This window comes from Xenopus tropicalis, chromosome 8 (genome assembly GCF_000004195.4).
Source record: "Xenopus tropicalis strain Nigerian chromosome 8, UCB_Xtro_10.0, whole genome shotgun sequence".
Classification (NCBI taxonomy): Eukaryota; Metazoa; Chordata; class Amphibia; order Anura; family Pipidae; genus Xenopus; species Xenopus tropicalis.
Genome location: NC_030684.2, coordinates 50,933,254 through 50,945,253, shown reverse-complemented (window position 1 = coordinate 50,945,253; position 12,000 = coordinate 50,933,254). Strand labels below are relative to the sequence as shown.

Here is a 12,000-nt window from a genome sequence, read left to right as displayed (position 1 = left end):
ACTGGCAATGACTCAAATCCACAGACTCAACGACAGGGACAATCTAGCCAACTCATTTAATATATAAGCAAGCCCTGATCAGAGATTAGGCTACATTAATGAGTTTTGTGTGACCCACTGACAATGACTCAAATCCACAGCCTCAGCCATAGGGACTTTCCAGCCAGCTCCATCAATAGCTAAGCCAGCCCTGATTTTATTGTTCAGGGGTTGGAATCGTTTAGGCCCATACACAGGTCAAAATGTTTCCATCCCTTTTAATAGTGACTAAGTTGGCAACCAAGTTCTGTCTATATATGTGCAACTTTATCTTTTTTTAATAAATACCGTGATATGACCTCACAAGGTGATATAAAGGAAACTAAAGAAAGTGGTAATACTACTACCACCATTCTCAGTTTTTGGATATGGGACAATACTTTTAATTTGCTCACTGAAGTTATATAATCAAGCTATTTTTTTGGTGAAAAAACAGCAATGCCAATTTATGTAATGCAAGATCTGATCAAACAGCTTTGAGAGTCCATCACATTATTTCTACTGAGGGACAGCAAAAGCCTCATGGCAGAACCAGGTAACATCACTCCAAAGAGCATTTGCAGCATTGATCCTTAACCTATGAGTTGGGATTCAAAGGGCATCTCCATGCTATTCAGAGTGGGTCAACATAATCATCATCATTTTTGGGTTACAAAGTTGAGAATAAAAGACAATCTAGGTCCTAAAAAAATAAATAAGGAAGCCATCACTCAGGGTAACTGGTCTACTATGGTTTTGAGTACAGTGGCAGAGATCAAAAAGACAGACAAAACAATGATTGATCTGCAAATCAGTTCTCAGGTAGTAAACATTGGATACACATTTTACAAAACTGTTACAATCAGTACCAGATGACTTAGTCTCTCTTACCCCGTAAGCCTGGAGATCCGGGTAACCCAGAGTTTCCTGTGGGCCCATCAACTCCTTTAAGGCCTGGAGATCCAGGGCTGCCTGAAACAATTACAAATACAAACATAGGATTACAAATACAAACAAGGATAGTAGAAATAGAAACCTCAGCATCTTCTGGCATTATGAAGAAGACCTTGTCTTTTATGGGTATAAACATTTGAGTTATTAAAAATCATCTTTTAATAAGTTATTAGTTCATCTTACCTGGGAATCCTGGAAGTCCTGGATCCCCTTTAGGTCCTGAAATCCCTGGTAGGCCGGGCAGTCCTGGGTTTCCTGGGTTGCCTTTACTACCAGGGCTGCCTGGAAAGCCATTTTGCCCTGGTTCACCCTGAAAAGTGGAAGATTTGAACAAAATAAGTGCATAATACATTTTCTATAGAAAAAAGTTAGAAACTAAGAGCCTTGGTAATATAACCCACAAAAGGATCACTGGATTTACTGCAGGAATGACCTACAATGTCACAGCAGCACAGCACAAAAAGTACTTCAGCCAGGTGGGCAAAGAACATACTGGCCAAAGTATAGAAATGGAGCTATACTTTTTATATATTAGGCTTACCTTGCTCATGTTTTAAAGGGAAACAATAAAAATTACATTTCTATAATATGCATTATGAACCATACTTGGTTGGCCTACTGCACAGGGCAGATATGTCCCTTTTAATCCTTTCTTATGCCACCATTTTAAATACAAATCCTTGATAATAGTAATTTTTATGTTGGATATATAGAAGATTACGGTAAGTGTTGCAGAATTATTTATTTATAGCAACTTTTTAATTTGCCTTTGATTTTCTAATTACTTATAGTTTTGAATTGTTTGTCTTCCAGTTCTGCCTTTTCCATTTTTTCAATTTAAAATGCTATTTGATTGCCGGGGTCACTGATAATGGCAAACAAAAAAGCTGTAGCATTTGAGGCTTTTGTTACTTGTTTATTGTTACTTTGTATTGCTTATCTTTCTCATCAGGTCCTTATATTATTATGACATATTTATTACATGCCACCATATTCTGCAACGTTGTACAAAACGGGTGCATACAAGAAAGCATCCAAACCAACCACTACAAGAGGTAATGAGGATCCTGCCAAAAAGAGCTTACTATCTAAAAGGGGAGAAGGGGTTAAGACACAAGGTGTAGGGACTGAGCATTGCATTTAATACCATATAGTGCACACTGAAACTATGCTAAGCTAAGATGAGGGTAAGCTTCTATAAAGAAAGGTGTTTTTACAAAACTTTTTAAAGACTAAGAAAATTAGATAAGTGTAGATGCAGTGTGGGGCAGAGCTATGAACTGCACTGAATGTGAGGGTCAATAGTATAAATTTTATTCTTAATGGCAGTGAAAGCAAGTGAACAGACTGGCAGAGTGGCATTGCAGAGGTGGAGTGGTTGCTAAGGTTAATGCGCATAGCGGCAGTATTCATTACGGACTGGAAAGGTAACAGTCTCTGCAGGTGAAGAACAGTTAAGGTGATTTAGTTTCCTGCGATAAATCTCTGCTACCGCAGACAACTAACCGCTCCAAACTGCTTTTCTACCGGCAACCATAGGAGTTGCCAGTGGAAAGCCCCACGTATCACTTCGGCTTTCCAAAGTCGTGCAAAGTTTCCTCCTGCAGGCAGCTTTGTGCGACTTTGGAAAGCTGAAGTGATGCATAGGGCTTTCCACCAGTGACTCCTACTATGCCCGCGGTAGCAGAAGTCTATTGACGGTGATTAAATGGCTCCGTCAGACATAAGCCTAATAGAGAGTTACAGCAATCAACAGTTAATTAAAAAGCGCAATAATATAAACCAAAGAGCAACTGCAAATGTTCTTCCAATATCACTTTCTACGTCATACTTTAGCTTGTTTTGTGTACAGACTTACCTTCTGCCCAGGAAAGCCTGGGATACCAGCTCCTGAAATTCCTGGTTCACCTTTTTCACCTTTCAGTCCAGAAAACCCAGGAGACCCTGCTGAACCAGGCCTTCCTGGCTGTCCAGGGGAACCTTTAGAACCAGGAGGCCCTGAGAACACATTAGAATAACTTGTGTTAAACCTCCCACAGTTCCAAGCAGCAGCAACATCATTTTTAGCACTACTAAACAAACATCCTTATATTGTATCATCATATTAAAGCTGTGGAGTTTTAGCTCAACAAGATCTGGAGGACTACACAGTTTTTGTGTGGCCAAAGCACTGGGTGCAGGAGTTGTGCAAATAGCAAAATTCTGGGTGAATTCTACTTGGTAGTTCTAGCCAGGTATAATACAGCCATAACAACCACCAGAACACCCCTGGTGGTTGTTACGGTTGTATTATACATGTAACCATGCTATAAGATTAGGGTATCCTAAACAAATGTTGAACTAGAAACAAGGTCTTCAATGAAAAAAGGTCAAAAGCTGATGGGGGGTCTCCTCTCTAACTCAACCTGTTAACTTAATTCATCTAATTATTATGAATATAAGCAAAAGCTTGGCTATGTCACATCCGGCATGCAGGCTCAATGGCACTGATCGCTGAGAGTGTACCAGTGTGCATACTTGTGGTTGGTTAGGAGAGTGGGCACCAAATGCGGTATGGGCAAACATGGCAGCCCCCAACTCCACTGTGCTGCTCTGCGTTTGTTGTTTTATGGGCACATTCTGGGAGCCACTGATGCAGTTCTGAAGGATGCAGGGAAATGTTTACTAGCTAGAAATGGGTAGGGGGATTTTGGTTCCCTTTAAAACTGAAGACATATTGTTCTTAACACTGATCTAAAGGACCCTGGAATGGCATCAAGACCCTTGCAGTGAATAATGACAATGCACATCCTTTATTTGGGTATACAGTGGTTTGCTAAAGTATTCACCCCCTTGTCATTTTTCATGTTTTGTTACCTCACAAACTGGAATTAGAATGGATTGTTTTGAGAGTTTGCACCATTTCATTTACAGAACATGCCTACAACTTTGAAGATGTATTTTTTATTTATTGTGAAGAAAACAACAAATAGGACAAGATAACAGAAAACGTAAGCGTGCATAACTGTTCACCCCCCCTAAAGTCAGTACTTCTTAGAGCCACCTTTTGCGGCAATATCAGCTGCAAGTTGCTTTGGATAAGTCTCTATGAGCTCGCCACATCTTGCCACTGGGATTTTTGCCCATTCCTCAAAGCAAAACTGCTCCAGCTCCTTTACGTTGGATGGTTTTCACTTGTGAACAACAATCTTCATGTCTGACCACAGATTCTCAATTGGATTGAGGTCTGGACTTTGACTAGGCCATTCCAACACATTAAATGTTTCCCCTTATACCACTTGAGTGTTGCTTTAGCAGCATGCTTCGGGTCCTGCTGGAAGGTGAACCTCTGTCCCAGTCTCAAATCACAGGCAGACTGACACAGGTTTTGCTCAAGAATATTTAGCACCATCCATCTTTCCCTCAACTTGGACCAGTTTCCCAGTCCCTGCTGCTGAAAAACATCCCCACAGCAAGATATTGCCACCACCATGTTTCACTGTGGCCATGGTGTTCTTGGGGTGATGGGATGTGTTGGGTTTGCGCCAGATATAGCATCTCCCTTGGTGGCCAAAAAGTAAAATTTTAGTCTCATCTGACCAGAGCACCTTCCTCCATACATATGGGAAGTCACTCACATGCCTTTTGGCAAACTCCAAAGGTGCCTTCTTATTTTTAACGTTACGTAATGGTTTTTTTCTGGCCACTCTTCCATAAAGCCCAGCTCTATTGTGGTCCTATGGACAGATACTCCAGTCTCTGCTGTGGAACTCTGCAACTCCTTCAGGGTTACCTTTGGTCTCAGTGCTGCCCCTCTGATTAATGCCCTCCTTGCCCGGTCTGTGAGTTTTGGTGGGCGCCCCTCTCTTGGCAGGTTTGTTGTGGTACCATGTTCTTTCCATTTGAAGATGATGGATTTGATGGTGCTCTGGGGGATCCTCGAAGTTTTGGATATTTTTTTATAACCCAACCCTGACTTGTACTACTCAACAATTTTGTCCCTGACTTCTTTGGAGAACTCCTTGGTCTTCATGGTGTGATGCCTCTTGCTTAATGGTGTTGAAGCCTCTGGGGCCTTTCAGAAAGGGTGTGTTTATACTGACAGATCATGTGACACTTAGATTGCACACAGGTGGACTTCAATTATGTGACTTTTAAAGGTAATTGGTTGCACCAAGACTTTTTAGGGGCTTTGTGGCAAAGAGGGTGAATACATATGCACATGCCAATTTTCAGTTTTTTTATATTTATTAATTCTTTTTTATATATTTTTTTTTCTCATTTCACTTCACCAACTTAGACTATTTTGTGCAGATCCATCACATAAAATAAGATTAAGAAACATTTACATTGTTACATTACAGCTTGGAATGTAACAAAACATGAAAAATGCCAAGGGGTGAATACTTTAGCAAAGCACTGTATATTTACAATGGTTTAATGCAACATAAAATTATTATGACTTTTTTAAGTTCTAGGATACAAGAAAGAAATGTTTGCTGTTCCTCATATAAAGGATGTTTAGTTAATAAAAGAAACTTTGCATACAGTACTAACCAGGAAGTCCCATCTCTCCCATGCTCCCTTTTAATCCAGGAGGACCTGAAGTACCCGGCTGACCAGGAAGGCCAGAATCTCCCTTGAGCCCTAAAGAAAGAAAACATTTTTGTTTTTATTTTACAGACCTCAAAAAAAAAGCTCCATGCGAGCACTGAAGGTGCTACCTCATTGTGAGACACACGTAAGAAAACCAGGGCTCATTTAATTATGGTAGGCAATAGAATGAATGACACAAACTTGCATCCATTAAAATGCTAGTTATGTAGCACTACTCTACCACTGCTGCTCCCTTGCATTTGCTCCGCTTATCTTAGAGCAGGGGTCTCCAACCTTTCTTACTCATGAGCCACAGTCAAATGTAAAGAGACTTGGAGAGCAACACATGCATAAAAAGTTCATGTAGGTGCCAAATAAGGGCTAAGATTGGCTATTAGGCAGCCTCTATGTACACTATCAGTTTACAGAAGGCTTTATTTGATAGAAAATCTTGTTTTTATTCAACCAAAACTTGTCACCAAGTTAGGAATTCAAAAATAACTACTTGGTTTGGGGACACTGAGAGCAACATCCAAGGGGTTGGTGAGTAACATGTTGCTTACGAGCCACTGGTTGGCGATCACTGGATTAGAGTATCGGATGCAAGGCATCACATGCTTGTAATGTGGTTGTGTGTTTAAATTTCTACCTTAGGAAGCCATATTGTGCTAAATATATTGCCCCCTAGCCCACAGGAGCTCACTGTTTTGCCTAGGGTAGACAGTGCAGGTAGGTTTGCAGAAACACCCCTATGCCCTGCACATATGCCACCCTTTACAAGGTGGGTACAATTTACATCCTAATATTTTCTGTTCTCTGAGAGGTGCAAATCTGTGCACCTCTAATATCAAGTGCACACATGATAGAGGGAACAACTGAAATTCTGGGTGGCAAGGGAACTGTTGGTAAAACCCATGGCAATTTGTGCCTTGCCACACTTTGTAGATGAGTCCTATGTTGTTGCTTTCTCGTCTGACCATTACAGTTCAGTGATGTTTACCTGGAAGACCTGGAGATCCTGGAATTCCAATCTGCCCTGGGGATCCTGAGTTACCAGGAAGTCCAGCAGCACCTTTTGCCCCACTTAGTCCTGATGAACCTTACAAACACAAGGGTAAAAAATAAAATCAATCCAAAATCATCACAGCAATCTCATGAATTATAATCCCAGATTGTCAATGTTGGACTAAAAAAATAATACCTTTAAAGAACCGTCGGTTTATGGCTTTAGCAAACCTTTGAAAAATAAGTTGCAGGGCTATAAAAAAAATTTCTTGCTCCGATACCATTTCTAAAATGTGCCAAAAGGCAGGTTATGAAGTGAGTTTTACCCACATATAGAACGGTGTACCTTAACTTTTCCACCTTACCCTATTTCCCTACCATTCATAGACTAATGCCATCTTCTTCTGCTGATCACTCCCTAATAAGACATTTCATACAGTCAATTATGCAAGGCTATAATAAAGGCAAAATATATAAACAGCAATTGTGGGACGGCACTGGAATCCCTAATGGTAAAGGTACTGGACAACAAAATCTCCCTATTATAATTTACTTTGGTACAACTACTATACTTTGATCTTTGATACCTTTTTTAATACACATTTATGTGTATACAGATACTCTGTAGGTAATTCCATTTACAATAGGTTTTGTTCAGTGAGATTCTTACCTGGCAAGCCAGGTTCTCCTTTAACTCCTTTAAACTGTAGGTTTGCAGAATCAACTCTTCCAGGGGGTCCTGGTAATCCTCTCTCTCCCTTTTCACCTTCAGCCCCTGGTAAACCAGACAGGCCAGGTTGTCCGGGATTCCCATCATTTCCTAGAACACAGAAATCAGTTTAAGATTACAGATATCCTGGTATCTCACATTCCTCCATTTCATACTTGTAGATATTTTCAGAAATACAGCTTCAAGGAGCAAATATTTTTGGTTGCATAGGTCAGGGCCCCCCATTAAGTTGGCAGCTGAAAAAAAGGCAGAACTGGAAGGAAAATAATACAAACATTTTCTTAATGGATATATGATTAGGTGATTCTCTTTAAGTATGCTTAATGATCTCACTTCAAGCATACCCTGACCTGGGTGCCACAGCCCTGAGTCCGATGCCAGAGGTGAGACAACAGGTCATTCAGTTCAATGCAATGAAGAAATATTGCCCAACATATGGAATGCCCTGAGTGCCGGAGCCCCAAGTCCATTGCTGGTGGTAAGAACAGAGGCTGTTTATTACTATATTACACATAAAACCTGGTCAGTTTTCACACCAAATATAGAAAATGGTCTGGGTGCAACTGCCCCAAACACATATCTTAGGGATACTTCTCTATCTTTACAAGATAAGGTTGCATAGCACCATTAAAAAGAGAACCTTTACATAAAGCAGGGCTGCCCAGCTGGAGGCCTGTGGGCCAAATGCCAAAAGATTTTTATGGCCCCCAGTCTGTTAGACTTGATAGTATGACATCATCATTTTAATAACATCTGGACCTCAAATATTCTGTGTGAGTCATTATCGGTCCATGACATGTAATAAGTTGGACAGCAATGACTTAATGTATAAGAAAGACTCCTCGAAAATATCTGATCAAGTTAAGGTCCTGCAGTCTACCACTGACAAACCACATAATGTTTCTGACTAGATAGTTGCAATCATCATTACCTTTAGACCCAGGTAAACCAGGGTTTCCAGGATTACCAGCTGGTCCGACAGATCCTGGTGGTCCCATTACACCCATTTCACCTTTAGCACCTAAAGTAAATCAAGGAGATCTTTAATGCCTTGAGAGTACACGGTTAAAAGAAACTCCCAAAAGAAGAGATCAAGAGGAAACCAAAACAAAACAAAATATTATCAAAATAATTTGATGAATAATATCAAATAAATATATTCATATCAACTTAATATATTTGATATTGTGCTTTTTGTAGGTTAATTTACCTGGATCATGACAACTACATATATATATGAGCACCAGGAAGGCTAAACTATTTGGATAACAGAAACCTAAAGGTCTGTACTTAAATCTCCACCTCTAATGGACGTGAATGTAATAAAAAGTTCCTAACAAAAGAAATGGTTGCTTTATACTGTACATAGTTCCTATTCCCTGAGTACAAGGAGTAACTTTCACTTAGTTCACTGTAGCACATTTATCTGAATCTTCGTTATGGGTTTAGCTTAAGAAGGCTATTGACTCAGTAACAGATTCAATACTGGTACTGCTGTAAAGCATTCTACAGCTATAGGCATTAAACACAAAGGTGGCAAATTTATTAAACAGCAATATGGGGAAATGTAGACTTCACTGGTTTCATAAACCTTGAGAAAAAAGTCAAGTTTTAAAATGGTATAAATTATGAAATAATCTTTCCCTTTTAAAAATCCACTGAGTTTTTATCACTTGTAAACATCTGATTGGGTGTCTAACTGGGTTGCTGTGATACTCCGTTTATTCTTTAATCTTTTCATTCTAACCTGAGAAGCCTGGTAATCCATCGCGACCTTGGGCTCCAGGTGGCCCTGGTGGACCTGTAAACCCTCTTTCTCCTGGAAATCCAGGGCTACCACGATCTCCTGGTGGGCCTGGCATGTCAAACCCTGGAGCACCAGGATCTCCTTTCTCTCCCTGTATTCCAGTGTTCCCTGCAATGCAGTAGATTGTTTAGGACCATATTGACAAGCAGAAGTTTACAAACAGGAAACAAAGTGAAATCATAAGGAAAAAGCTGAATTTCTGCCATGGACACAAGAAATCCTTATCATTTATGAAGAAAGCAATACTTTATAAACCTGGCAGACAGATATAAATGAATGATGAAATGTAGGAATAATGTTGAATATTTTCATCCTTAAATGAAATGATGAAATGCAAACTTCCAAGACTACCTTTCTATTGTGGGAGAAAGACATTATGTGGGAAAGATGGACAACAATCCTGGCTTATTTGCTAGTAAACTGCTTACAGGAAGGCAACCAGTAAATAAGTAATTGCTCAATAATGTAAAATATTGTTTCTTGCAGCATATTATCACTCACACGTTCATAGGGCTGCCTACAGTAGGATCTTAAAAGGAGTTGTTCACCTTTAAATTAACTTTCAGTATATTGTAGAGTATTCTAAAACACTTTGCAATTAGTCTTCATTTTTATCATTCGTGTTTTTTTTAAATTTAGCTTTATATTAGGGATGCACCAAATCCACTTTTTCGGATTCGGGCGAACCCTTGAATCCTTTGGAAAGGATTTGGCCGAATACCGAACCGAATCCAAACTAGCATATGCTAATTAGGTTTTTGTAACGGTTAAATTTTCAACTTCTGTGTTTACGTGACAAAAATGCATGTGATTTTTAGGATTCAGATTTGATTAGTCCAGGAGCGTGGATTCGCCCGAAACCTGACGAAAAAGGCTATATCTTGGCCGAATCATGAACCAAATTCTGGAATTGGTGTATCCCTACTTTATATTCAGCAACTCTCAAGTCTGGAATTTTAGCAGCTATATGGTTGCTAGGGTCCAAATTACCCAAGAAGTGGGTCTGAACAGAAAGATAAGTAATAAAGAGTAACAAAAACAATGCGATTGTAGCCATAAAGATCTATGTTTTTTTGGCTGCTGGAGTTAGTGACCATCATTTGAAAGCTGAAAATAAGAGGGAAAGAAAATAATACAAAAATAATAAAAAATTAAAAATGAAGATCAGTTGAGAAGTTGCCAAGAACTGGCCATTCTTTACATATTAAAAGTTAACTAAAAGATGAACCACCTTATTTATTTCTATACTGTTTAGTTCTGGTGCTGTTACAATCTATAAATATATTTACATAATGCATTTATCTGAAAAGGAACAGTGGCTATTGGGATCAGTAACTAATGCCAATGAATTTCATGCAACAGATGCGATTGAGGCATTATACATAGAGCTGAAACTGTATTACCCTGCAAAGTTTTTTGGATGGTATTATTCATAAACGTGGCAATGCATTTATCCTACAATGTGTCCTGGAGGCCATTATTGATGATATTGGCACTTCATTTTTCCTGCTATGCATCCAGAGGTCATTATACATGAATCTGACACTGTATATATCCTACATGTGTTCTGAAAGCATTACACATGGACTAGGCACAACATATATCCCTCATGTGTTCTATGATGTATTATAAAATAAGTAGGTACTGTATTTATCTTATCAAATAGTTTGGAGTACAATACATGAAATTGTCCCTATATTTATTTTGACATGTTCTGGGCCATTGTAAACAAATCTGAACCTAGAATATTATGAATAAACCCTGAATGTGTCTTCAGTTAGCTTACCCAAGCACAAGAATCTCCCTCCAAATACTGTATGGACTAAAGCCACTCAAGCACCTCTCATTTTTTGCCAACAGGGTAAAATAGGAAAGGTAAAATGTTTTAACTTCAACAGAAGCAAACATTAGGTTAGGTAGTTTCAGTCTCCTTAAAGGTATGCCAAGTCTCCAGGACTCATGTGCATTAATAGGATTTTTTTGGCAGTTTATTGCTCTGATTTATTTTCTGAGGATGACTGGTTGAAACACTAAAGGGTACAGCAGAATGCGACGGTGTTATAAAACCTATAATACCATGTGTATTTCTATAATAACTAGGAACAGTGAGATACCATTTTCAAATACAAAATGTATCCTTAAGTGAAATAATTCCAGGCCGGTGTCAGTTTTATTGTCTGCTAAATTCAACGCATTAAACAGCGAGGGCCACACTTGCAAGCAACATAATGTTCTGTAATATGTTGATTAAATGGGCACAACATGCACTGTAAAGCGCTTTCCATCAAATTCATTCCTCTGCTGGCAACTGAAAGTGATTACATAAAACATTACTGAATTATTTCTCCCCTGAAACAGAGATGGATTTCTATAACTACTAAACAAATAACCTTCTTTCTGGGGTGATAGAGTTTACTAATCCTGGAGAACAATGACGGGATGTACTTTTCTATGTCATTTATATAAATTATAGTAATAAAACCACCTCTGCATATTACTACAAAACTACAGATTGTAGATTATCTAGCTGGCATGCCCCCTGTTATGAAATTAAAAATTCAAGCACACTCAAAGCTATTTGCTACTGTAGGATATTGGTAGAGACCCCCTCCTCCCACAGGCATACATTTAGCTTTACTGGGAAAAGTGTGCTAGAAATGAATATAAAGGTTTCTTACTTACTAGGATAAGTAATAACTAAGTTTTACTGAGAAGGTTCATTTATCAAAGAAAAGTAAACTGAAGAGAACTTGAGATGGGTTTCTTTTTCTCCTAATTTTGTAACTATGGTTTACTATACCTACTGATGAAGCAGTTACATATATCACATACAGCTGATAGATAAACAGAAAGTGGGGAAGTGTACTAGATAAAAATAAATATATATCAAGTTTCTATTCTTCATAGATGT

General features: G+C 38.9%; 1 protein-coding gene across 5 annotated transcripts in view; it reads right to left on the bottom strand.

Moving 5' to 3' along the window:
• The window catches only part of col4a5 (collagen, type IV, alpha 5), a 94,371-nt gene that overhangs the window by 20,067 nt on the left and 62,304 nt on the right, over positions 1-12,000 (bottom strand). For all 5 annotated transcript variants that reach the window (XM_004916865.4, XM_004916867.4, XM_002931817.5 and 2 more), the window contains 8 exons: positions 9,030-9,197; positions 8,214-8,303; positions 7,223-7,372; positions 6,548-6,646; positions 5,509-5,598; positions 2,831-2,970; positions 1,156-1,282; positions 910-990 (listed from right to left, as the gene is read on the bottom strand). In XM_004916865.4, coding sequence (XP_004916922.2) covers positions 910-990; positions 1,156-1,282; positions 2,831-2,970; positions 5,509-5,598; positions 6,548-6,646; positions 7,223-7,372; positions 8,214-8,303; positions 9,030-9,197 — 945 coding nt within the window. The remainder of the gene's footprint in view (positions 1-909; positions 991-1,155; positions 1,283-2,830; positions 2,971-5,508; positions 5,599-6,547; positions 6,647-7,222; positions 7,373-8,213; positions 8,304-9,029; positions 9,198-12,000) is intronic.